Raw genomic sequence first — 27,691 nt, forward strand, 5'->3', positions numbered from 1 at the left:
TCTGTAGCATGTAGTGCCACAACTCATGGTGTTGGAGGCAGCTGATTTGCCTTGTTGGGGGAGAACCAGGGGTTTAAAAAAAAGCTTCAGCCAAAATCCTCCGGGTGGATGAGCATTTTCTTTAATCTTATTAGTCTCTGCTTGCAAATGAATTTTGTAAATTTTTAAAAGTAGTGGCTGCAAACCAGAAAAATGAACAACTTTTTGTTTTCTTGGGAGATGTGTGGTGAGGATGTTGGTGTGTCTGGTTAGGACCAGGTGAAGCGTATTTACAGCGTGAATATCTTAATCAATGCATTCTTGGTCATCGGTAAAAGCCAAATGACAATGGTAAAGCTCAGTAGCCCACAACAGTGTATTGGGGTATTCTAGCTTAAAAAATTAAAGATAATAGTTAAGGGAGGAGGCGGTAAGAGCGAAAAAAACAACAACAACTTTGTATTTCAAAAATTATAGTAGCAGACTGGGTGGGAAAAACTCATGAAGTTACTAATTTACAAGTAATTCTGAAATTTAAGGGGAAAAACTAAAGTAATCTGATATAATTAAGAACATTAAACATGTGATTTTATTGAGACGTGAATTTACGAGGAAAAATATTAGGTCACATTTGAGATTAGTGAATTCTAAATTTCTATGATCTTTATTTTTCTCCCCTGTGTTTACATCTATTATGGCCCCGATCAGATTTTCCATCATATTTTCATTTGTGCGAGCTAAAAGTCAGTGATTGTTTCTTCACTTTAAAGCTGAGGGGATTGGATTGCGTACAGTCCAAAAGGCCAACGTTGCTTCAGTGTGTCACACCAACATGGAACAAGTCTCGTTGCCGGTCTAAAGGCCGAGCCCATCCGTGCTGTTCTAAATTACTCACAGGTCTTGAAAACAAACTGATTTCAGTCACTGTTGACTAAAAACAAAAATCTTAAAAACAAGAAAAAAGAAAATGACGATTTTGATCACTGGTTCTCTTTGCTGGTGGCTAATAGCACTTTGTATGATTTTAAATAATAATAATAATAATGGTGATTCAATTTGTTTGAAGCTGATCGCTGTTTTCACACTGCTTGATGGTTTTTTTTTTTTAATATATAGTGTCATTTCTCATGTACAGTTTCTGGTTTGAGTGCCATTGTGAGGGAGAACATGAGGAGGAGGCACTTTGCTGTGTGGATGCTGTAGAGCTGTAAAGATAGCTGTTTTTTTTTTTTTGTTTCACTCCCTTTTCTGTCTGTACTGTAACGGATGTTTGACTCTGGTTTGGATCTGACGTTGTTATCAGAGGACGAGAAGATTCAGAGGTGCCTTTTTTTGTTTGTTTTGGTGTGTTTTCCTTTCTCTGTACTCGTTTTCTTTCCTGTATTTGCAGTATCTTTTTAGGGGGAGCTTAATTATTATGTTGATGAAAATATGCTCTGATAGAACATATTTGTTGTGATTAAGCAGTGAACCTCTTAACTCACTATATCAGAGTTCCTTTTGCCGTTTGACACCTTTTAAACTATTTTTTTTTTTTTTTTGCTCATCACTTGCCATTGCCATAGTAAAGTCGCCGGCAAACAGAACGAGGCCAAAGCCGACCAACGGCAGGATTCAGCGGTGAAACATAACTGTGAAATCAAATAAATGAATAAAAATCCACTTTTAGTTTAAAGCAGCTTCGATTTATTTCTGTAACTTTAAATCAACTATGAACTTGGAAAAAAAAAACTGCAGAGACTCAACTTGAGAACAATGTGATTTTATTTCCCAGTAGATGTCTGACAAGCATTCACAGAAATTTTAAAAACAAAGTGAAATGGAGTCATGATGAGCCTAGAGTTTCCTTAAAGGAAGACGTAAACACGTTAAAAGCTGCTTTGCTTTTTTTTCCTTACAAAAAAAAAAAAAAAAAGGAAAACAGGTTTTTTGGGATGACAAAAACCAATACCAGCCATGTTCACATGCCATAGGTTGTGACGGTATATTGTGATATCACACGAGATGCAATGTAAGCCAACCAGCTTAACATCAGACTTGAACCAGTTGTTTTACAACTATGAGCAGATTTAACCATTCTTCACGATGTCCTCTAAAAGCAGCCACCTTGTTTTTTTTCCGCACTTCGATGCTGTTGTACAACATTCACAACAAATAAAAAAAAAAAAAGAAAGAATAGATGAGAATGCATGCTTTGTGTGTGTGTGTGTAAGAAAGTGTGTGTTATTTTCCAGGTATTTTTCAGATTATGCTGAATGACTCCACAGTTACTGCCTTTTCTGTGATTCGGACTCAAGTTACAAAAACACTTAAACCTCTGTTTACTATACCTGAATGAAGAAGAAAAAAAAAAGAATACAAACAGTGTGTTCATGTAGAAAATTAAAGTTGGTAAAGTCGAGTAAATTCCTTCACTCTCCAAAACCAAACCTTTGACCGTCCTCTCTGCTCTGCAGGATCACTTTTTAAACTTTCATTCAAGCATTATCCATATCCTCAACACGCTTCACTTTAGTGCATTTGGCTTGCGTTTAAAAACAATAACATCCTCACAGTGTGAAACACATCTTTCAAACACTCTCACAGCAGCTGCCTTCAAAATAAAAGCATCAGTAATTTATTTCATACCGTTCTGTGCCGTGAGGACAATCCTGGACAACCAGGAGCTACATGTCGTTAATCTCACACTTTTTCATTATTTAGATTTTTATAATTAGCTTTCCCCCCTCCATTTGTTTCAAAAACAAACAGATCTGCATATCGCAGTTTAAATAACTATTTTAAATAAATTATTTCTTTGTGGTACCTTATAAACGCTTAAAAAAAAAAATTGTCCGTAGTTTCTGTACCTATTTTTTCATCTTCGATGGATCTATTAATCCGCTCTTAGTGGTGTCCCTTTGAGGTCATTGCATTGATTTCAGTTTGTTTCCAACTCTCCACTCATGTAATGACCGGACTTGGAAAAGATACAAATGTGTAAAATCATATGTGCCACAGATTCGATGCTCATGAAGGAAACAACACTTAGCTCTATTTATTACAGCTGTGAACGATCAAATCTGTGGCACGCAAGCTTAAAACCTGCCTCTGTGGGGGTGTTTTTTAGGTACGTGGATTTATCGACGGCTCGCAGCAGGTGATTCGCAGGACATGCTGGTGCACAGCTTCTTGTTGCTGGGGCTCTCGCTCTCAGTCTGTCTGCTGTGCTTTCCGACACAACCGTCTGCAATAAATGGCACTGTGGTTAAAACGCGAATCAGCAAAGGAAAATTGGCTGATTCATAACTCCTTTCTGTAATTTATCTGTGGAGATGGTTAAAAAAAAAGGCATAGGGTGCCACTTACTGGCAAGATGAAAAGGTGGCGCTGAGGACACTGAAGGGCTTCTTTGCCACTGTGAGGACAGATAAATGTCAGATTCTTTAAGGGCATGTTAGCCTTATCTTCAAGAAGCAAGACATCCCAAAGTTGCTGAGTCAGAGATCCCCTTATGCACCAGAATAAATTAACATACATCTCCCTTTTCAACATATTCTCCGAGTCTACGTTTGCTATGTTTGCTGAAGTAATGACCCCTTTCTGCAGCCTGGACTTTACTGTCTACATTGATGGAGGTTTGATATACTCCAAACATCAAACATAAACAGTATGAAATAAAAGGGAACAAAAACAAAACAAGAAAAACGTTGTGGACTCACTATGAATTTGCTGATGTTCTTCAGGGTGCCGAATCGCAGGTAGGAAATATCTCCCTTATCTTTGTCCCGGTCCTGGTCAGAGGTGTATATGTGTGTGATACCGGCTCCTCTGATCAGAGGGACACACTCATCACATGGACACTTGGTTACAAAAAGCATGGTTGGCTCATCCGGTTTGATGTCTCGCGTCCTGAAAGGAGGAACACCTATCAAGCGATGATGAACACTGATTTTCTGCATTCATGTTTCCCCTCCCGCCGTTTCTGACAAGTTCTGACCTGAAGGTGAGGGCGTTCTGCTCTGCGTGGATAATGTATCTGTATTTACGTCTCTGGCGATCCTCCTGTTTGGCGTCCATCTGAGGGTACTCGGCGTACTGCGAACCTGCGGGGTAAGCGTTGTACCCACAGCCCACCAGGTAGAGACACCCTGTTCCATTACAGCCAGCCTGAGATGAGGGGACAGATCAAAATGCTACATTAACAACGTCAGTGTGGGTGTTAAATCTATCGGTAGCACTGCTTTAAATGATGAAATAAAGTGTTCTTAATTCCATCTGCATTATACCACGGGCTGAAAAGCAGCCCCAAATCACAACACAGCCTCGACTGTGTTTTACAGATGAGTGTGGACACTCACTGTTGTACCCGTCTCCTGACCTCTTCTACACTGAGCTCTCTCTCTTTGTCAAAAAAACACTCACTATCTCAAACTGTCCAGAGGGAGCAGCCACTACTGAGGAACGCGTTAGGATTTATTTGAACATTTTGGGCTCATCATCATGACATTTGTCACAACTGCATCCATCCACACTGAAAACCTCAATGCGTTAATACAATCATCCATAAATTCATCCATTTGCTTCCGCTTATCCTTTTCAGGGTCGCGGGGGGCGCTGGAGCCTATCCCAGCTGTCATAGGGCGAGAGGCGGGGTACACCCTGGACAGGTCGCCAGTCTGTCGCAGGGCTAACACACAGGGACAGACAACCATTCGCACTCACATTCACTGGCACATTCACACCTAGTGGCAATTTAGATTATCCAATTAACCTATCCCCACAAGCTGCATGTCTTTGGACGGTGGGAGGAAGCCGGAACCCGGAGGGAACCCACGCAAACACGGGGAGAACATGCAAACTCCACACAGAAAGACCCCGGCCTGATGTTGGAATTGAACTCAGGACCTTCTTGCTGTGCGGCAACAGTGCTAACCACCGTGTTGCCATCCATAAATTGATTTATATAATCCAATTTCGTGCAGACAAAAAAAACCAAACAAACTCCTTCTGTACGAGCCTGATGTTATTAGGTTTTGTCAGTTTGTCACCTTGTAATCCGGCACACAGAAATGCCAACAGTCTACTCTTGTGATGAATTAATGAGTTAAATCAAATCAAAAGGAGAATAGTTGAGCTCACCGACTGTCCTTTGGCCCAGATCACAGTGCCCACACCCACTTTAGGATCCTCTGAAATGACAGTTATGCATGTATAAGAAGCTGGAAACAGATAGCAAACAATTGACAGGGTCGTTGTTAGAAATGATCAGAACCTTTACGACATCACTCAGGAAGTCCTGCAGCCAAACAGCAGTTGTTATGATGCTTGTTAGGCAATATGCAATAGAATGTAGAAGAATGTAGTGTGTGCTATGAATAACCAAACACACCTGTCCTGTAGGCCAGCAGCCTGGCCTGGATCATGCAGTGACGAGCCACTTCTTGGGGCACATCTTCATGACAAGGGGGCAGTGGCACTGACGACTCTTCCCTGGCTCACAGAAGGGACACGATCAAATGAGCGTCAAGTACAAGCGCGTGGCGATGTCTGTGCTGAAAACAGATAAATTTGAGTTTCTAACCTGTAGAAGCCGTAGTGTTGCTGTGGCACCCCGGCAGCCACTGCAGCTAAAACTTCCACAAGCTCCCTCATGTTGTTTCTCAGGCTGGAGAAGTAAGGCTCCACACAAAAATTCTCCAGGCCCATGTGCTTCAAAATCTCCTGATGCTGCTGGGACTTACGAACCAGGAACTGTCTGGAGAAATCCTTCAGGCATCTCATTCGTTCTCTGGAACGACACAGAATATTTCTTATAAACGGGCTGAAAATAGCTGTGGTCATCCAGCAGTTTAGCAACTTGAGTTTGATTCACTCAATAAGTATTTCTCCTTCTCAGTCTGGTTAAATTAAAGATGAAAGAAGTTCTCTAATTATTTCTGCAGAATAATCTTTGCTTTGTGCCTCATCTACAGGTTTTCTTGCCCTTTGATGGCTGAAGTCTGACCAGAGGTTAAACTAGGATGCAACGGAGTTCCAGCACCTTTAAATATTAAGTAAAAAATAAAAATTTATAGTGGGCGGTTTTATACATAATAACATCAAGCGAGTTTATTCTTAATTTCTACCTGCCTGTAGTATTCTGTTGTATTCAGAAGCACACAGCTGAAATAATTTGGTTCTATACATTTACTCTCGATGTTCTCATGAATCAGATACAGACTTCAGGTTTCTCTCTGCCACGTCATTCTCATATTTAAGTTAATTCTGCAGTCACTACAGTTACAAAGCAAACAATTATTTTGACTTCATTTGTTTTGATGCACTTTATCACACTACACTGTAATATAAATAATGATGTGCACATTTATTTTATATTGTTTGACACTGATTTATGAAAACTGGACTTTTTTCCCCTCCGTTTTCTTGAGTTAACCATCTGGTGCTCTCATCAGCTGAGATTTCTGCTTCAGATTCAGTTTGTTTGGTTTTTTTGGTGCGTGTCGAGAACCTCCTTGGGTTTCCCTCTAAAATATACCAGGCAACTGAGTATAACTTATTAGAATGAGAATTCAGCACACAGCTCAAAAGTGCTGCTCCGCAGAAGCAGATACAGTAAGTACAGTAAGGTACCTGTTGAAAAGCTCCTCCGTGTTCTGCTTTGGGTCGTCATCAGTGATCCTCTCTGTGAAGTCACAATTTCTGGACGTCTCGGTGACAAACTGTGCCAAGCCGGGTGCCAGCGGCTGCAGCAGCGTGCAGATGTGAGGACGGCTGTTGGACTTGAGCTTCTCTACTGCTACAGCGTCTAGTAAAGCTTCCTCTGAGATGAAGTGAGCTGGACCGCAGTAGCTGGGATTGTTCATAGAGGTGGACTTCAGAATGCTGATCTCAGGGTCCCCGGGCCAGAAGGAGATCTGACTGACTCCAGCTGGAGGAGGAGAGCAAACAGCATTTATCCATCTTAGTTAACTTTGCCCGGGAATGAGAGAACAGAGCTCCAAAGTTCAGCAAACTGCTGATGTAGTTTAATGCCGATAATGCAGTTTACAACAGTACGGCAACACCTGTGGGACATATTCAGTCATACGCTCACAGTAAATAAATATATCATTATGGTGTCAAAGTCTGTCCTGAGTTACTAAGCGTGTTCACTTCTCAATGTGTCATTCCTCCAATCTGATCATAAAGAGGCTGCTTGCCAAGTCTTATAAAACAGGTCCACTTCAAAGTAAATGAAAGTAAATGAAAGAAGGTTTGTACCAGAAAGGCTGCAGTTATTCTGACTACAGTTAGGGTGGTGCCTCAAAGTGACAGCACTGTGGTGGACTCCAAAACACACAGAGGCTGGAATGTGTAAGGGTGAGACAACAGAAGGGCAGGTACTTTGGTTCATGCAATCATAATAAGTCATAATCAGTGGTATGTACATGTCACATTCCATTTTTAATGAATTTGTGTCATAACTATGTTTATAAAGCAGGCCAACTTCCAAGTAAAAAGTCACATTGGTCCGAGATATGTAGTTCTGCCTGATCAAGAACATCTCGTTATTTGAGAGTGTGACACAGAAACACATTCACGCCGCGTGTTGTTTTTAGGCTCCCTTAATGCCGTCTACTCATTCCTGCATCATGCCTCCTTCTCCGCTCACCGTTAATGATCATCTTCAGGCAAGTAGCGCAGGGTCTCCTCGAGAAGTACAGTTGACAGTCAGCCAGGCGGGCACCATGTTGGATGATGGCTGCCTGTCCAGCGTGGAGCTCAGCTCCTGAACAATGAAGTCCCACCACTTTGCTTTCCCGCACCACCACCAGACCCATCCCATGGAGCTGAAGCACAGTACAGCTACAGTTATTAATTTTACACACAAGTGCTAGTAAAGATGGACATGAATCGCTCCACAGAACTTGATGATTTTTTCCCTAGATTGCATACATCACTGTGTTTTTATATTCAAACTAACCTGATTACCACCATCCTCCTCTGTTTGCTCCTGAGGGAATAATTCCATCCATAAACTCAGCAAGGTGAAGAGGTTTACCTTTGACAACCTGGGGCCATGACCTGAAGCAGAGACAAAGCTGAATTAAGCCATCTTGTGCACAATGCTTCCCTGAAAAGCTGCAGTAACACATGCTTGGATGAGAATATATACCATGAAGATTACTAATGTTTGCATGGTTTAAAGGCTCCACCGAAGCTAACTTGGCCTGTTGACTGAGACTTAGAAAAATATAACATTTATTTCAGATACACGAAGGTGAAGACCTATTTCTATTGATCTGAGGATGGGGATTTTGCCATATAATGTGAATAGGATTGGATGATCGGCCAAGTCTAAGATGCATTTTGTGCAGCATTGTGTAATGTGTAAATAAAGGCTGTCAGCCGTGGCCATTTAAAGTGCCTCTCTGGTAAACTGTATCTCATGAAGCTGCGGTTTTGTGGCATGACAGAGGGGAAAAATATGAAGCTAAACTACTGGAAGAACTCTTCCTCCAGTTGGCTCACCTTGTATTTTGCTGTCAGTCTGGGAGCTGCTGTCTCTTGTTTCTCGACACGGTTTGGACTGGCACGGATCGGCTCGGTTCCATATTTGGCTTTCTTCCATTCAATCAATCTGTCAGCTACAGAAAACGATATAATACGTCGACCCGACGTTCAGCAAGAGAAGAGCCGGACGAAGCTTTCTTTTGGTATCCTTTTCACTGTTAAGTTGGATAGTCACACGAATACTATTTTCAACCGACGCTTTCAAAATAAAAGCTCAAAAAAGACACCGATTTGGTAAATAAAGTTGCACCAATAAAGAAATTCACGTACAAATCTGAATTTACACTTCAGAATAATTTCTTTTTTTTTTTAAACGACTAGTTAAAGTCACGTTGAAATCCGATTAGTGACGGTAACTCTTAGCAACCGGCGACTTTTTAAGTTAGTGTTACAGTGCTAACATTCCTAGCACTAACTCGCGTATTACGGTACAATGATTCTTAATAAAACACTGTACAGCCGATAAATACTTGGACAAACGTAACATCGTGTATTTCTACCGCAAGCAGAAACTGCCTCCCTCTTATTTAAAGGAGAAGGAGCCGTTCTTCTGTGACTTCGCTAGTGGACGGTATCTTGACAGTTCCGGATTCCTTCCGGAAATATTTTCTGACGCTGTCATATGGGCGGGGCCAATTGGTTGGCTCGCAGCACGCAACAAAGTACAAATAATTTCAACTGCTAAACTTAAGCAGTTAAGTTTAGCAGTTTCCAAGCCCATACACTCACGTGCAAGCAAGTTGCTCTCATACTCCACAGAGAGCAGTGGTGCATACTTGTGACATCACTAACCCTTACCTTACGTTGTCTTAAAGACACACCACACAATTGTGACTGTTACAAAGCGTTTTTGAACTAAAAATCAAGAATGTGGGATACTGTTTGTCATTTTTATTGATAAATACATTTCATTTTTATACATTTTATTATTGAACAATCTACTAAAATATCACCAAAATGTACCACTTTTTATAAAAAAATTCCTTAAATTATATATTCTTTTTAATATCTCACATTCCCATCTATAATTTTGATATATAGATGTTAAATCATTCTATTTGCATGTATATTTTTCACGTTATAATTTTGCCATAAAACATAATTGTTTGCTTCAAAGAGCCATTAAAGAGCTAGACAATAAAAAAAAAAATTAAATATACAAGAACAAAAATAGTTATGACAAGTGAACAAATCAGATTTAAGAAATATTTATTTCATCACAGAAATATATAATCCCCATAGCCAAATTAAAAAAGTAAAATAAAACAGTATGTCTCAAGTATGTAACAGCAACAGAATAATAATGCATACCCCAAACACTGCAATGCTGTAAGCTGAATATAAGCATGGACCTAATGGTTTTATAAACTTCTCCTAAATGATGAAAGTATAACAAAGTGTGTGTGTGTGTGTGTGTAAGTGTGTGTGTGTGCGTGTGTGTGAGTATGTGTGTGTGAGAGAGAGAGAATACAATATGCAAATCAGTTTTACTCTTCCAGTTTAAATTTCTTCATAAAAAAAACAAAACACGAAGGAACAGCTCATAAAAAACAAAACAAGCAGAAACTGTAAACCTAGACCTCATTTCCCGAAAACAATGATATCCACAGAAGCTCTCAAAGCATCCTAAATTACTTTCCAGCCTGAACTGAAGCTATGCTTAATAATAAATAGCAGTTCTGCTTTAGTTGGAGCGAACAGAAACTCCTCCTCAAGCATCTGAGTACATCAAGAAATAGAAACCTATCAAGGAAATAGAAACTGATCTCACATTGGCTTTCCTGGGAGACGGCATGGTTGACATGTTGTCCTAAAGGCTAGGACACACAGGGAGTTTTTGGTCATCAGACGACAAAGTGAAAGAATGAAAAAAAGTGCTTCAAAGCATTCCTCTTGCTTTAATATCCAATGTATCCTGTAGCTTTGTTTAGTGCAATTTCTGCTCCATATATAGAAAAACCTACAGAAAAAACTAAGATGAATTCCTCTTAAGTACTTTTGTAGATTTATTTTTAATTTGCCCAAACACAGAAACCAACCCAGGGCTCGCAAAATCGCTAGCCCGACGTCCCGGGGCTAGCGATTTTTCCAGTCGGGCTACCAAAATCTAACTCAGCCCTGCCCGGTCGGGCTATCATAGGAAAATATATGTCAGTGCTTTTGCATTCTTTCACCAATGTAGCTGAGTAATTATGTCATTGGCATCGATAAGCCACTGTCAATATGTGACATATTGAAATCGCGTTTGAATTTGCGCTTGCTTTTTGCTTTCATTTTCATTTTGCGATGGCGCGAACGGTGTATAGAGAGCGGCAGCACTGATTGGTGAGTGACGATTAATTGCGCACCAATTCCTCTGACATCGTCTTATCACTCATTAGCTTACTATTCAAACGCGACAAGTGAAATCTCTCGCAGCAAGCTTAAACATGTGAGAGGTTGAGTGCGCAAAGAATCGCTGATCATTATGTAAGTATGTGTGTAAAAGCAGCAGGATTTACGCTGGTATTTTAGTTCTGCAGAGCCAAATAAGACAGGTCAGGGTGAAGAAGAGGCAGCCAAAGAAAAGCCGATTACAAAACGGAAAAGATATGACAAATCGAGCCCGTTCTCACTCCCGAGGCGTAACATGGCGACGTTTTGTCACGTCCCGCGGCGTTCCTTAGGAACGCGAAAGGAGACTTTCGGCGTTCTTATGGTACGCGGCGGGTTATGGCTGAAATCCAGTGCAATGACGCTCCCGCGATAATCAACGTTCCAGCCCTGTATTCCAGCCCTAAACCTAACCTTATCCCTAGCCCTAACCATAACCTTTTTCCTCACCTTAAACAGGTCTTAAATGATGTTAAATAGCGTGTTTCTAAGCTATTTGAAGGAAAAGAGCGAACATGTGTAGATTGAGTCCATACGGTTCTCACATTTCCTCATTTTTCCGAGGTCCTCATTTAGGAACGTGGTGGGTAGCCGAAAACGTAATATGTTGACGATTTGTCACCTAGCCTAAAATGTGACGCTTTGGGAGTGAGAACGTGTTGGACAAATCAGACTATGAGGCAAAAAGAAAGCGCAGCTTTTTTGGTTTCATGGACAAAAGAATTTCTGTGGCTGGAATATGACGAGCTAAATATCATGATGTTCTGCCAGGTGTGTTGTGAGTTTCATTTGATTTCTGAGTCGACAAGCGCCTTTGTTACTGGGACCAGTCATTTTAAGAAAGACCCCATCAGAACCCATGAGAAATGCAAGAAATGCATTATTGCCCAGTCTGCAGTATGTTTCCCAGAACAAACACCAATTGCAAAAAAACATACTACAAATAAACCAAGCACAACAAGAACTCCTGAAAAAGCTATTTAGAACAGCTGCTATATTGCAAAGAGTGAACTACCATTGGCAGAATTTAGCAGTCTTTGCAAACTTCAAAAAGCAAATGGCCTAGATCTTGGTTCCACTTACTTCTTACCCGTGACTTCAGTGAAAATTTCAGATTCAGGATCTGACACAGACTGATTCATGTTCTACACAGTTCTTACAAGTTCATAGAAATTTCTGTTCAATTAGAACCAAGTATTTGAGTTGATGGTTTTAATTTTTATACAGTTGTTGTGATTTGTATTTTAACAATTTTTTTTGATTAATTTTTGTTTCCGTTACAATATTATACTTTAATGTATAATATTGTAAAGGAAACAAAACGTAAAAAAAAATTCTTTTTTTATTCGGGCTACTTAAATTTATTTTGGGCTACCAAAAACTGAAGAATGCCTGCCCGAAGGGCTACCAGAGATTTTGAAATTTTGCGAGCCTTGCAACCTGTAATGATGAAAATGCTAATAATTCGGAAAACCTGAGCAAGTTTCCACAGTACAAAATGCCTTAGATACAACACATTTTACTTGCAATGGAAGAAAAAAGGAGCTAATATCGTAATTTTACCAATTAACTGTAATTTTTCTTAACTGAAAAGTGCAACTTTCTCAGTCTATATATTCCATAGATTTTTGAATAAGCTTAAAAAATCAACCTCTTAGTATTACGAAATATAAACAAATGACTGTAGTGCTGCAGAGGGAATGTGAGGCAGAATGAACACACCTATAACAGGTTTTAACTTGTTAACCCAAAATGTAAAAAGAACATTTACCAAGCAAGCAACTCATAACAAACCACAGTAGGCTCTGCATCAGCTGTGTATGTCATGTATGAGTTTGTCTTTATCAATCAGTTGCTTTGAGTTAAATACAAAGAGATGCTGAATACCAAATTAGAGCCTGACTTATATAAGATATCTAAGGCCGATATAGATATTTGGTGATTCAAAAAATCTTACAGTCTGATATATTGGTCAATATTTTTTTTCATTTCAGAGAAACTCAACAAATCAATTCCCCTAAATTGCTACGTTATTTACTTGTTTAGGTCTGCTCAGATCAGCTTTAGGTGCTCCAACAGGTAATGCCAAACGTACCCTGTGTCAGCTGGTGGACAAACTATGCAATGTCAGCAATCATAACATGGTAGAAGGGTGTTTCTCCCATCTCCTCGTTACTTTCTTAAGTTTTCCTGTATGAACACAAACACTAACAGACTGGCAATTAGCCAATGCAATCAATTCACCGATAAATTGGGCTCTACTGCTAACTGTGTGAAACATGTTTACATTACAGTGTTCATCTCTTTAGATTTCGTCAGTAGTTTATTCCTTCCAGATCTTTGGTCCCTCACATGAACTTTTCCAGAAAGTAAATGAACAAAGCAAACGCTGCTGAGAAAAAATTTAAAAAAATTCAAGTATACATAACATATGTAAAGAACTTCCACAGAAAAGGCGCCATGGGTTTGGCCAAAGTGCTCATTTTAGATCCACAGATAACGCAGCTTAAAATCCAGTTTAAGCATCTTGTGAATAATGTTGTTTAAGTGCTTCTTTAAAGTATATATAAATAAGTATTTCAAGAAAGGGCCTCCTCTTTTGTCATGGATGGGATCAACAGGAATGTGAAAATTGAAATAGTCACTGTGGTGTTGCATTCTGCTGCTGCACATGCAGCGTGACCAAATCCACTCGGTCATTAGTTGGTTTTTTCTCTTTTTTAGGTTGCAGGAGCCTAAAAGTACCACTCAGTTCTTGAAGGCTCCACAGCGGCTAGCTTTGCTGATAAACTCCTTCAGCATTGCTCCGTCTACCTGCCAGAAGGCTTCGGTCTGAGTTACCTGAGTCAGGTGGTTTATACAAAACCTGAAACAAAACTCTTCCAGGTCCTGGAAAATCAAACAATAGAAAAATAATAAGGAGATTAGATTGCAAAAGAAAGAACAAACATTCCGATGCTTATTTTACAGGGTGTTAAACCTTGTAATCCCTGACAGTTTTCCTTTGCTGCTATACCATAGTGCAGACTCGGGCACACTGCCATCAGTCTCAGACAGACTGGTGAAGGTTTGCAAATAACAGCTGTCTAATATTTAAAGACTGATTATCAACATGTTGCAATCACCGTGTGAGTGCGCTGATCAGTGTAATAGAGGACCCGACTCGACTGCTCGCATTCTTCTACACAGCAAGGTTGCTGAGCGGCTGCTGTGAAATTGCTGCCCTGCAGCGACAACGTCACGAATTCTGGAGGAATTTCTGTTCAGGTGTCTGAGGTTCTGACTCTGAATGTGTGCAGTTAATATAAATTTCTGTTTATATGTGTGTGCACGTCCTTCATTTTGGCCAGTTTATTACAGTTAATCATTATATTATCACAAACAGATTGCATGTAATTGCAGCCTTGACCCAAGCTCAAACTGATAGCAGACTGACTGTCGTATTGCAGTTTTATTGCACCCAAGTCATTTTTAAAGATGGACACTGACTGCGAGTCGTCGCAGACCTGATCTACGTCTTCAAAGCAATTATTTTAAAGGCAACAAGATCACAAGCTCGTGGCACACAAACATTCTGGTCGTCTGGTCCAAAATGTGAATTTATCCACCACCTCAGCTTATCCACCTGACAAACCTGTTTATAACTGTACCTCTGCGTCGTATCGTATGGCAGCAGACAGCAGGGTGAAGGCGTTTTCCACAGTGATTCCTCTCTTGATGATCTGCTGACACAGGCGTTTCAGGCGGTTTTCACAATAAGAGGTGGCCAGGTCCAACAGGCCTGCAGCACAACACACAAACACACACACAGTGTCAAAAAACATCCTTCTACACACTCTCAGAACATATTTAACAGTTGCATTCATACTAACCAATGGCATCCTCAGGCGAAAGGTCAACAGTGTCTGTGTAAAGAAACTGCAGGAAGGACCTGTAGACGGGATACGAGAACTGGCCAATCTCTATCACTTCCTGCTGATCCTCCGTCCACTGGGAGCGAAACATTGAACGGAAATGCTCGCACCTAGCCGTGATAAAAATACTTTATTTACAATGTATACAAATGGTCAAATAGTCAAAACCTGACATGTTAAGGGCTGCCAACAAAAATCACAGGCTGCCTTAACAGCCCTGAAACAAAGCACAGCTACCAAATGCATCACGGCTATCTTTCACTTATAGCTATGTGGAAAATAAACACACCTGATCTTCAGCACAGCTTTGTGAACGTGGATGTATTTGCCATCAACACTGAACTTGAGGTCAGCTGTTTCTGGACTGTCGAACTCCTTCCTCAGAGCCTCTGCAACCGTCAGGAAGTCATCTTGCTCTAGAAGAAAAAACCCCAGTAGTAACAGTTCTAGTACTTAGACAGCTTTCATTTTTGTTTGTTTTTTACACAAATAATCCACAATTTGTTGTCTCTTCTCTCACCCATAGACATGAGGCGCCACATAACGGATGGCGTAGCGAAGCAGGCAAAGACGTCGTCTGTGTTGGTGAGGTGCGTGAGGTGTGGCAGGACAATGGATTGGCCCCGGCACTGACCCCACATAAAAACCTGGAGGAGGAGTGAAATGATAATGCTCCTGGATTTTTTTGCTGGTTTTTTTTAAGAATAAAGAATTCTAGAAATTAAAGAAATACAAGACTGTGCATCACTTTGAAAGATGAATGCTATACCTGCCCACTTTGGGTCTTGGCTGCCGACGTGTGTGTCGAATGGCATGCTGCCACCTCGACGACCCTGCCAAATGAGAGACGTGTTAACACAGGGAAGCTTTTCCTTCTTAATTATTGTACTGAAACATGTCAAAAGTCTGAAAGCTGATTTGCTGTGGCATGATTTGCCCCAAAATATCTACAATTAGGGAAAGAGCATTGTTTTGTTTACTGCAGACGACTACTTAAGACCAGGAGCGGAGGCAGAGGTACAGAGGGAGGAAATGATGACAGGAAACTAAATATTAACAGGAAACGTCCGACACCCTTCCCTCCCCTTCCTACCTCTCTTTGTCAGCCATGATGTGCACAGGGCTGAGGTGGTTGCTCTTGGTGCCAGTTCCCAGTTGACCATAGGTATTTGCTCCCCAGGCATATAGCAGCCCTTTATCGGTTACGGCCAGGCAGTGTCCATAGCCCGATACAATCTGGAAGGTAGGGATGGATTTAAATGCGGCTTATAAAAAATATTACCCAATCAGATGTAAGCACAAATCACGAGTCATCCTCAAGGCAATTATTGACATTAAAAACTCATTCACGTGGTTGTTGGATGTCTCACCTGTTGAATGCACATCCCTTGGAGTGCAGCGACACGGCAAGGTGTTAGCTGATTTCCATTGTTGCCAATTCCCAACTGCCCATTTCCATTGTAGCCCCAGCCGTAAACCTAAAGAGAAATAAAAGCCACCCTGTTTACCACATCAAGTTCAGATTTCTCAATGAGATCACTAAGAATTTATTTAACATCACCTCTCCGTTGTCGACAAGAGCCATAGAGGAGGTTTGCCCGCATGTGATGCCCGATGCATTCTTGCCCTGCAGGCATCCGGTGACCTTCCTGGGGTAGGGTTGGTTGGCTGTGGAGCCTGAACCAATCTGGCCACAGTTATTATATCCCCATGCAAAGACCTAGAGAGGATTGACAATGTTGTAGTGTGAGAAAAAACACCTTTCTCAGAATGATGTTATTGATGCTGTACTCTGAGTTTTTCTGTTTGAGTAACATCTCAAACAGAAAAACTTGAATGTACATGAACAAACTGGGAAAAGGATGCAATACTTAATGTACACTTAGTAACATTTTAAATGGCAACAGCCTTTCCAGCTTACCACACAAACAACCCCATTAGCTTTAATGCCGCTGGGTTAAAGACAAGCTTCTTAGTGTGACACCTAAAGGCCTCAAGGTGGCAGGTCAAGGTATATATGGGTGACTCCCTTAGGGCTAAACCTTTTATTTAGAGTGGTACATAAAAATAAGAATATTCTAATTTCAGTCATATTTGATGATATTTTATTAATTAAATTAAATTATGTGTGCCACATATTCCTTTTCATTACCTACTATTGCCATCCCTGCTCTTTTCTTTTGTTGTTTAAGAGCGAATGGAAACTGTTTACCATCCAAACATGAATTTTTTATTTATATAGCACCAAATCCCAACAGCAGTCACCTCAATATGCTTTATATTGTAAGGTTACGACTGTACAATAATAGAGAGAAAACCTAATCACTCAGCTGATCCCCACTAGTAAGCACTTGGTGACAGTGGGAAGGAAAAACTTCCTTTTAACAGGAAGAAACCTCCAGAAGAACCAGGTTCAGGGAGAGGCATCTGCCAGGACCAGCTGGGGGTGAGGGGAAAAGAAGAGAACAGAGGGAGACAGGAAAAGACACGCTAAACACATTTAACGGTGATTAAAATAAAATAAAAAAAGGACTTGCCTCTCCATCCAGAGTGAGAGCCATAGAGTGATGTGAGCCACACGACACCTCTTTCACTTTTTTGTTCTGCAGGTTAGCGGTGATCAACACCGGGGAGAGTCCCGGGTTGGTCGACCCATTCCCCAGCTGACTGTAACCATTGTGACCCCATGCAAACAGATGTCCATCTGCAACACATAAAAACAAATTTAAGCTGTCAATGCTACACAGGTGTTGGTTATACAGTGTCTGAGTTTCTATTTATGTTATCAGCACATTTTTTAGTTCAGGTAAACCCTTTCATGCATGAATTATGACAACCTGAATCAAGATTTTTTTTCAAGTATTTTTATTTATCTTTAGGTATGAAAAAAAGATTTTTGAACTTTTTTAAACATTTACTTTTTTTTTTTTCTTTTTTTTCTTTTTCACATGTACAGGACCTGGAAAAACTAGTCCATGCATTCATCTTCAGTAGGCTTGATTACTGTAACAGCATCTTTACAGGTCTACCTAAAAAATCAGTCAGACAACTACAGCTCATTCAGAACTCTGCTGCTCGAGTCCTCACTAAGACCAAAAAAGTGGACCACATCAGTCCAGCTCTGAGGTCTTTACACTGGCTGCCTGTCCATCAGAGGATAGACTTTAAAGTTCTGATGCTGGTCTATAAAGCTCTAAATGGTTTAGGACCAAAATACATCAGGGACCTCCTGACCCAGTATGAACCTTCCAGATCCCTCAAGTCATCTGGATCCGGTCTTTTATCAGTTCCCAGAGTCAGAACCAGACACAGAGAAGCTGCATTCAGCTTTTATGCTCCTTTAATCTGGAACAAACTCCCAAAACGCCTCAGATCAGCTGAAACACTCAGTTTATTTAAATCCAGGTTGAAGACTAACCTGTTCTCAGCTGCATTTGAATAAAGCACCAAATCCACACTTTTTTACTTTTAAGCTTAAATTTCAAAACTTACATTTTAACTACTGTTCCTTTTTTTTCATTTTAAATCATGCTTTTTATTTGTTTTTGTTTTTTAATGTCTCTGTAAAGCACTTTGAATCACCTTGCCGTTGAATTGTGCTATATAAATAAACTTGCCTTGTAGGGCTGCACGATTTTGCATAAAATGAGAATCACGATTTTTTGGCTTAGAATTGAGATCACGATTCTCTCACGATTTTCTTTTACAATATAAATATTTATTGCGCTTATTAACTGCACATCAACTTCGTAACAGTTGAGACTGAACATAAAAACAATAAATAAACATAAAAACAACAAATGTCTCACATTTTGTCGTTGCCGCAAAATGTTGTACTGCTTGAAATTCCGTCTCCACCGTTGCTCGACACTGCGTGTATAGAGCAGGTAGTGCAACAATTGAAAAATAGTTGCGGGACGGCACTGTGTAGCGTTTGTCTAGGGTGTTGATCATTTTCCTGAATCCCTCGTTTTGCACAGTGTTGATGGAGCCATATCTTTGGTCAGGTGATAAGTAATAGCCTCCATAATTTCTTTGTGCCTGCAGGAGTTCGACGGGTATAGGGAAGCGCTGTATAAGGTTCCCGTTATTGATGTTTGGGTGGTTGACCGGGACGAATTTTCTCCTGTCACTTTCTCGTCATCCCTGACGTGCTCTCCGTTGTTTTTTCCTGCCAATTTTAGCATCACGCGGCACAGCTTCTGTATCACGTGGTATAAGGCTCCGCCCTTGTCATTTGTTGAGCAGGAAGAGTGAGCGCTTGTTTTCATGCAGATTACGTCCCGGATCAAAATGCGGTACAATCGTCGTCGTCTTTTTTTTTTTTTTAAATCGTTGTCATTTGGAAATGAGATCGCACATAAGTATGAATCGAGATCGCGATTCGCTAACGATTAATCGTGCAGCCCTATTGCCTTGCCTTTTCAAAGGGTTGATGTGTATACATTCTATGTCCATCAGTTGATGTGCATACAACTGATGTATATGGACTGACACATCAGTGTCCAATGTAGTGGTTTATGTCCAAGTATACCATCAACACTGACACAAATACAAGAAAACAGCCTTTGAATAGCCGTCCACTGTAGTGACCACTATGCATGAAAGGGTTAAGCTCATATTAGTGACATTTCTACTGTTCAATAGAAAAAAGTCAACCTTTCTGTAGAAATTGACCAATACTGAGCACATGACTATACAGTGAAATGTTTATGCAGCAGGATGAAAACATTATGCAACTTGTGGCCAGTATGCAATCCACTGACATGAACTGCTGAAACCTGCCTGTCAAGACATTTAATACCAAAGTTTTTGAGTGGAAATTCGTTTTGGCCTAACTGATGCAAGCAAGATATATTTGCATTTGCTCTGAGCGCTCTGTTATATAAGAAACGTGAAGAGATTAAAAAAAAAAAAGAAAAAAGAAATATATAACAGCCTACCGTCAGTAGCCAATAGGACATGAGGTCCGCTGCCATAGCTCACACTGGCTACCTTCTTCCCTCGCAGGAAGTCCAGTTTCTTCGGCATAACAGTGCTCAGACTGTCTCCTGTACCAAGGCAGCTACTGCAGTTTAACCCCAACACAAACACCTGGAAACGGTAACACACATTTCAAAATACAGAGACACAGAGCAGAAACACATTTAAAGCTGTGTTGTAGGTTAACAAACACAAAGCAAATAGATGCTCAGTGTGTGACTTATGTGTTTTGATTGAGATCAGCTGTGCTCTGGTATGGTGGCATTCAAACAGGAAAGTGAAAACAATGCAGGATCTCCTGTGGCATATTTTTTCTTTCCACACAAAACACACGCTTATGAAATAAACCTTCACATAAAAAGAGCACTGGAGGCATTTCACACAGCAAACCCCATCGGCTTCATACGTTTTCCTGTTGTTTAAACTATCACGTAACTACAGAGCAAACGACACACTTCATGTAAAGTCAGAATTAGATTCAGGCACAAATATAAGGAAGACGAAACAAGTACAATCATTCGAGTGCTACTTAAAGAGCTCATATCATAAACAGAAACTATCAAATGTGCACTCCTCACCTCATTTCCATGGGTGATATAGATTGCTTCATTGGCAGTGGTGCCAAAGACACAGGCCTGTCGCACTGTAGCTAGTTCCTGAGCACTCAGCAGGTAGAACAGGGGCCATTTACTGACATCCATCACCGCTCCTGCAAAATTCAGTCTTCCTAGCTGGGAAGGAGGAGGAGTCAGGGATGATCGGGGAGAGGAGGAGGGCACAGGAGGGGGATGACAAGGGGAAGGGAGGACCCGAGGAGGAGGCGATGGTGGTGGCGTGGAGCCAGAAGAACCATCCCTGCTGTCGCTTTAGACAAGATAAGAAATATATTAAAGATAAATAGACAAAGTTTGTTTTTTAAACAGTTACATTACTATAAAGAGGGGTAACATTTATTCTTCTTCTCTTGAAATGCTCTGACAGGAAACTCAAGAAATGACAGGCAAGTATTTGGCAAGTTCAGAACTACATCAAATAATACCTGTATGTCTTGGGAAATGCATCTCAATCTCATGTAAATGAGGCATAGCAAAGCAAAGCAATAACACATAATGTTACTGCTAAGCTCTCAACTCCTGAGAAAAGCCAGCGAGCTGATATTGGATATAGCTGATAAGCAGGGACGTTTTAAATTGCTACATTTTTTCCACCTTACCCAGCATAACAACAACAACAACAACAACAACAATAATATTAGCAATAATGGTAATAATAACAATAATTTAAAAAAGAAAGAAAACAAGCATACTCTAATTTACTACTCCCCTTTTTTCAACCCTACGTAGAAAAACTTTTAATTTCACTCCTTAAAGGCACCACAGCAGCAAAGCTAACTGCGAATAAAAGCTTGTGATGAACGGAGAAGCTAGTAGCTTAGTTAAGCGCTTTCTTGTGCTCTTCCTACCTAAAGCATCGCTCCATAACAACGAGTCGACTGAGAAAAGACAAACAGACAGCGACAGCGTTACGGCAACAACTTTAAGAATAAAAACGACCACTTCTACAACGTGTAAACTCGTGTTAATAAATACATCTACCTGAAAAAAAATCGCTCGTCCGGTGTTTACAGTAGCACAGCCGCCGAGCCGCGTCGAGAGTGGTCAGTTGTTCTTCTTTGCGCGGTTGATTAAGCGGGCGCGTAGGAGCACCACTGCCCCATCCGGTCCTCAGTTAAATAACACCTAGATGTAGACGTGCACTTACCAGCCACAGATGGGGATAACGCTCACGGCCCGAACCAATTCTCCTGTAATAAAATCGATCTTCAACGAATTATTTTTTTTTCAGTGTTATTATATTTATCTACAAATACTTAAAAGGTAGGTATACTAGAATAAGTCAAGTTTTTGCAGGTGACAAAGAAATAATTATAACTTAAGCAGTAATTTTAGGTCGTGTATGAGTAGTTTTAAGCATCAATCAACTTACAGGAAAGACGAAATAATTATATTCTAAGTATATTTAACTAGTGCCTAAATTCTGGGTATTTTGCAGGAAAGGAGACATAAATTATACTGTAAGTAATTTTAAGTACCGCATAAGTAATTTTAAGTATGCTGTAATTTGTGGGAAAACAAACAATATAAGTGCACTGGACTTTTTGGGGGGCAAGCTGTATTATGGGGTGGCTTTACTTGGTCTAACTTCCAGGTACTTCCAACTTCTGTACCCTCTTTTAAAAGTTATGTTTGAGCCGTGATTGTGCAAGAAAACAGTTAGACTAGGCTCCATCACTGTGAGGTCACATAGCCCTACACATTTTGATAGTACTTATTTTTTCTTGTTACTTGGTAAGGGAGAACTGTCCTTATCACATTTATATTGTTTAAAAACAGGACAGTTGAATAATCAGCATTACTTGGCACTTAGTTCCACCTACGCCGAGCGGCGCATCAGCACAACTCAAATTAAGTAAAGTTTTCAAAAAATAAAGCCGTAAAAAGGCAAGATTAATCCATTCCAAAATATGGCGCACACTCAAGTATTTTACATTTTGTTTTTCTACAAAATTACTATGAAAAGTAGAACTACTTAAAATTACCTAACTACTTAAATATACTTACAATATAATTATTTCTTTGCTTCCTGGGTCATGACACGTGACCCTTTTATTCTAGTGTACTTACCATGAAGTCTTTGTCGACAAATATAATTACTTTGTAACTTCAAATAAAATAACTGAAATTCCTTTAAATTACTGAGGAATTATGCAATAGTTGTGGGCCGTATTATTACGTTACCCAGATGGGCAACAGCTCTCATGGTTCTGTAATGGTCTGAGGTCCGAAACATACCTTTTACAGTGTGGTACTCCTGTCAGCTATTCACACAGGCTCACCAAAACTGGACAAGTGGAAAAACGTTGCCTCGTCTGATGAGTCTTGATCTCTTGACAATAAAGCTGACTTTGACTGATACTCACAAGTTAAGATTTCTTATTTGAATCCCCATATGTGGGGGGAAAACTGCATATAAATAAAACATTATTATTCAATTTCTGTGAAAAAACCCCCCCCAAACAACCCCAAACAAACGTGTCCTGTCTCAACCACCTTGTAGTTCCTGTTTATGAACAGTAGGTGGAGTACTGGCACACACTGTAGCGTTGGGCTCTTAAGGTTTAATGCGCTGCAACAAGCGGGTTGCTTTCCAAGGGAACAGCAGAACATCAAGGCTTTAATACGGGGTCAGTTCAGTCTGATTGAGTATAAAAACGCATTTGTGGTTTGAAAACAACAGACTAAACTAAAATAATATTCACTGAATGATTTTGAAATTTAGATTTTCAGTGCAATAATAATGCCTCCAGTGGACCACCAACAGGTAGTTGGTCAAAAGGAATATAATTTATTTTTCTTTTTTCAAATACTACAGAAAAAAAAAAAAAGGGGGGGGGGGGGGTTATATCAAAAGGGAATGTGAAGCCTTACAGATGATATTGTCCAATTAGGGTTCCCCTCTTCATACAGCTGTGGTCTATTCTGTTACTTAGTGGTTTGTTATATGATATTCCCTGGATGGATGTAGGCCATGTTGTGTTTTTCTCTCTGAGCTAACAGATCAATACATCAGCAGGCTCAATGCTAACCCAATTCTCAATAGCATGGTGCCCATGACACGCTCCAGGGGCAGTCTAAAAAAATCCACCATTCAAAGGAAGTGTCACCTTTCATACAGTAATAGGTGTTTGCTTTAGCCCACACATGATGTATTTCACTACTTGTGTACTTCCGCTGCTCTTATCTGCCACCAACAGCTGTAGAAAGCTTCTTTCATAAATATACCCAAACATTGTCTGTGTTGATAGTCAGACATCCAGGTCATGGAAAGTCTATTTGGGCTTTCATCAAATAGGCAAAGATACACAATAAAGAAGGGAGACACAGAAGGACAAGTGGAACAACATTGTTATCCCAGCAGGTTTATCATAGAAACTCAGGTGAATCTTCTCCAAGCATGACTTCCCAGTGCACTTCAAACCCAGCCAGCCACTTAGACAAAAACTGGTTCATCCCAAAGACAAAGCAAACAATGTTGTGTACCTGTACAGTGCAGCAAGGACTGCTCAGAACTCTGCACTGGAGAAACCAAACAGCCATACATATGCTCGACCTCATAAACACATGGCACAACATAGAACAGCCACTTCGACAGGACGAGCTGTACGTCTGCATCTGAAGGCCAAAGGCCACTCTTTCGAGGATGCCAGAGGAGTTAGAGTAGCCATGTATGTCCACTGTGAACAACCATTTTTGAACAGAGGGGGTGGATTACAACACCAACTGTCTGCCACCTACAATTTAGTTTTGAGATCCCTTCACAGGTGCCTTAACGCCCACTCATATCTTGCGTCCGGTGATCTCATCAGGTCACATGATAGATTGAGGCAAGGTCTCACAATGGTTTCATCCAAACCCACACCCTTTTTCACACCTCGGTTCATGTAATGAGGCACATGATCAATAGTGGGTCAACGACCCTCTTAAAATACAGCTCCCACTAGGGCCTAAATACCTGGGACTCTCCACCATTAGGTCTTAGAACTGAAGAAGCTTCTCAGATGAGATGTTGAAATGTCTTCAAGAAACTTAAAGTTCAATCGCTTAGAATACCCCAACATTATTAATGTTTCCCCAATTAAGCATAGTGATATACCTGATACATACAGCATAAAAACCTATAAATTTCAATCAAATATAAAAAGAAAAAAGTCTTTTCAGAGGCATTACTGCAGTATCATTGCTGTCAGATGCAAGTGAGTAAAGATCTACAGCAAAGTCGGAATCTTAAGTGTCAGCTTTTTTCTGATTTAAACGATCTCTTTCACTGTTGTAATTAAGTCGCCTGTCTTCTGGTTCCTTCTCTTATTGTGAATCCTCACCGGCTGTGCACGTCCCACTCTCTACATGTCTGTCTTTTGCTTTCATACTTCCTCTTTTTGTCCCTTTACTCCTCCTAACTCTACTCTCTTTCTCTTCTTCCTTCCCCACTCCTTTTGCTTTCCCTTCTCCATTGTTCTTGGTGTTCTGCATTCATTGCATCCTGTGCGCAGATTTCTTAAATCCAAACACACACACACACACAGTCACGCATGCTCTGTAGCTGTTGTCACTTTCAGCTGAAGCAGCTCTCTGTGCGCAGGGATGATATTTTGCCCTTTGATGACAGCAATCCCATGCTACAGCACTGAAGCCTTCAAAACAAAACATAGTGGGAACAGAGAGTGAAAATAACATTTGCCAGACCTCACCCATGCCTCAGTAATAAGTATGTATGTGTATCTTAAATAGGTGCAGCCATATAGCTACAAGTCTAGAGACAAACAAGCAGGAGACAGGACTGTTTGTGGGGACCATTATACTGGACTCATTTGCCAACACTGCATTGCAGTAGAGAATGAGATTTGTTCCAGAAACTTCAGTGTTTGGGTGTAATTGCTTATCTGTGCCAGCACAGAATTTCTCTCTTCTCAGCATGTGCCTGACAATTAAAATAAAAATACAGATGTCTTCTTGCTCAAACGTACACCAAGCTGCTTGACTGCTATAGTGCAGTGAAAGGACTAACTCCCATGTGTAGTGTTACGTAAAGCAGTTTCACCCCGGTTCTATTTTATTCCTCGGGCATCCAGAGACGGCACCGGACTCAGTAGTCATTTCACAAAACCCTTATTTATCTTCAGTTACGCCTTTGCAAGGTTGCACCTTCTAGAAGGGGAGACGTGCAAGGCCGGTGTCCCTCTGCAGATCTTCACTTCTTTGTTTGTTACAACCAGTTTTATAGAAGCGACCCCATCGTAAAACCCACATGGTGTGTTGTAAACCCTGTGTTTGTGTATGTATGTGCGAGCACGTGAGTACCTGTGTGTGTGCGTACCTGTGTGTATGTGTGTGCACGTGAGTGAGTGTGTGTCTCTGTATATGTGACTTCCTGCCTGTCATAAAAGTCCATCTCCCCTCACCCAAGCTACACCAAATTCCTCTACAAAACATACAAAACATATTACAAGCACTGAGACCCCCACTCTGCATCCACTGGGCCATTGGCCTCTTGTTGTCTTACTTTTACAGCTAAGCATGTGGAGAGTCTCCTGCAAACCTACTTCTAAGTTATGACAAGTTCAGGCCTATAGCTAAACCAAACTAAAATACACAGACATTCACCAATCTACAGCTGGACCCCCTCATCTAAGCAAATTTAAGCACACTATATTCTAATTATGTTTTCTTTTACTCACAGTAGTAATAGCTTAAATCCAGCACAGCATTAATTCAAGCAAGTACCAAAGTCAAGCCTGGACAGCCCTGACAGATCGGCTGATCTCAGTGCCAGCCAACGTCAGTTGATGGTGCAACTGCACAATGTTGCGGTCCTGGATTTTACTGAGTATTGTTTGGGATTCTTATTTCATATTTTCTCTTTTGTTTTCGATTTGTTCCTTGGTTCTTGTATTTTTATTTTTAGTTCTGGTTAGTTCCCTTATTGGTTCCCTTTACCTCCCTCCCGCTGTCTCATGCATCTGTTAGCCCCTGATTTAGTATTAGATGGAGTCTTGTCTCCATTATGTTTTTTCTTTTACTTTGAGAGTTGTTCTAGTTTTGCTTCCCCCTTTCCTTTGTAACTGTAATTGTCCCCCCATTCTGTCTCCACCAGTGATTGTTTTTATCTGTGCTCCGCTCCCAGTTGTTTCTTGTTGAGCAATCAAGTCTAGTCCTTTGCCTTCATTTTCTCGAGTTGTCCATTGTTGCTGCCCTGATCTAGTTAACTTTTTCACAGTGAGTGCAATATTCTGCCTCCAGTCTCCTATCATGACACACATTCAGTGTGAAAATCTCATATAGGGAATGGTGCTCAAACTGTTTTATACTACCCAGAGTTCTTGGGTATCTGCAAGCTGCTTTGCAACCCACCTTCCACCAACCAAGCTTCTCCTGTTCTGCTTGGGGAACTGTGTGGAAGCCATACTGTTGGCTGAAGAAAGGAGAGGAGGAGAAGTGGCTGGAGTTTGGAGGCACTGAGTTGAAGCCAGGCAGGAGGAGCAGATGATTCATGAATGTAGTGAAGGAGGACATGCAGAGGACTGGTGGGACAGAGGAAAATGGGGTTAAGGTGGTTAGGTGGAGGAAGATGATCCATTGTGGTGACTCCAGTGAGCCTTCTTCTGGTAAAATATCTAAAAACAACAACCAAGATTTTTTTTGGGCTCCACAGAAAACATTCAGCACCAATATGTCAAATAGCCAAACTGCAAAATATAAATGACTGCAGATGGCATTCTTCTTTTCACGCTAAATATTAAATTATTTATATTTGATACACGCATTGTGGAAAAATGACCGGTAGTATTTTTCTGATGATATGTAGATGTGCAAGGAGGATAATGATCATGTGCAGCTGGGGCAACATGTCCCACTGCAGTACTTTCAATGAAGTCTACATTTGCAAACTTTCAATATAAAATAGAAAGAGCAAACGTATAGTTATAGTTATTATATTCTTTTGATTATATGTTATGATGAAGCAGGTTCTTGTTAACAACAGTTGTAAAACAATTCACAGAAAAAAGAGAAAAATCCAAAATCAGAACACAAAAATACTTATTCTTATAATACATAATGTGGTTTTTTATTAAAAATGGGCATTTTAATGTATATTACGTTGGAGAAAATTGTCAGTCATCCAACCTTTGATCAAGTATAAACACCTCTGTAAGATCTGTAACCGAGAAACATCTTGGGGCTTAAAAAACATAACTAATAATAAATATCCTTAAAAGTGTTTAAAATTCAAAATGCGCTGAGAAAGAGTAAAAGCCCCAAAACCGAACCTTGCAGAGCACCCGTACTCAG

The 27,691-nt window shown here is 40.5% G+C and overlaps 2 protein-coding genes across 3 annotated transcripts; both read right to left on the reverse strand.

The window, feature by feature from the left end:
• Positions 1–1,709: 1,709 nt before the first annotated feature.
• On the reverse strand, positions 1,710–9,112 carry cdadc1 (cytidine and dCMP deaminase domain containing 1). Its single transcript, XM_087835884.1, has 11 exons — positions 8,473–9,112; positions 7,925–8,025; positions 7,613–7,790; positions 6,592–6,889; positions 5,543–5,749; positions 5,351–5,451; positions 5,101–5,150; positions 3,959–4,128; positions 3,681–3,870; positions 3,328–3,376; positions 1,710–3,205 (listed from the first exon to the last, which is right to left on the reverse strand). The coding sequence occupies exons 1-11, from the start codon at positions 8,570–8,572 to the stop codon at positions 3,099–3,101; spliced, it is 1,551 nt and encodes a 516-aa protein (XP_087692010.1). The 5' UTR covers positions 8,573–9,112; the 3' UTR covers positions 1,710–3,098.
• A 3,587-nt stretch (positions 9,113–12,699) lies between these two features.
• Positions 12,700–21,360, reverse strand: rcbtb1 (regulator of chromosome condensation (RCC1) and BTB (POZ) domain containing protein 1). 2 transcript variants are annotated; one of them, XM_087836113.1, is made up of 13 exons: positions 21,247–21,360; positions 20,363–20,648; positions 19,745–19,895; positions 17,339–17,505; positions 16,363–16,521; positions 16,172–16,279; positions 15,895–16,037; positions 15,571–15,634; positions 15,322–15,448; positions 15,091–15,217; positions 14,760–14,911; positions 14,538–14,668; positions 12,700–13,776 (listed from the first exon to the last, which is right to left on the reverse strand). In XM_087836113.1, the coding sequence occupies exons 1-13, from the start codon at positions 21,261–21,263 to the stop codon at positions 13,636–13,638; spliced, it is 1,773 nt and encodes a 590-aa protein (XP_087692239.1). In that variant the 5' UTR covers positions 21,264–21,360; the 3' UTR covers positions 12,700–13,635. The 2 variants fall into 2 exon arrangements, with proteins under 2 accessions (XP_087692239.1, XP_087692240.1); XM_087836114.1 differs by lacking the exon at positions 21,247–21,360 and having other exon boundaries at positions 19,745–19,869; positions 20,363–20,441.
• Between the last annotated feature and the right edge of the window lie 6,331 nt (positions 21,361–27,691).

Source organism: Neolamprologus brichardi, chromosome 23 (genome assembly GCF_056152115.1).
Source record: "Neolamprologus brichardi isolate AB-2024 chromosome 23, ASM5615211v1, whole genome shotgun sequence".
Classification (NCBI taxonomy): domain Eukaryota; kingdom Metazoa; phylum Chordata; class Actinopteri; order Cichliformes; family Cichlidae; genus Neolamprologus; species Neolamprologus brichardi.

Bases quoted from the DNA above. Each gene is read 5' to 3' on its own strand.
- cdadc1 (XM_087835884.1), bottom strand. From the start codon at position 8,572: ATGGAAGAAAGCCAAATATGGAACCGAGCCGATCCGTGCCAGTCCAAA. The intron at 5,452-5,542 runs GTTAGAAACTCA...TCTGTGAGCCAG, and splicing joins CAACACTACGGCTTCTACAG to GGAAGAGTCGTCAGTGCCAC. The intron at 3,377-3,680 runs GTGAGTCCACAA...CTGTCCTCACAG, and splicing joins AGAACATCAGCAAATTCATA to TGGCAAAGAAGCCCTTCAGT.
- rcbtb1 (XM_087836113.1), bottom strand. The intron at 15,449-15,570 runs GTATAGCATTCA...CTCCTCCTCCAG, and splicing joins CCAAGACCCAAAGTGGGCAG to GTTTTTATGTGGGGTCAGTG. The intron at 14,912-15,090 runs GTGTGTTTATTT...TATCACGGCTAG, and splicing joins AAAGCTGTGCTGAAGATCAG to GTGCGAGCATTTCCGTTCAA.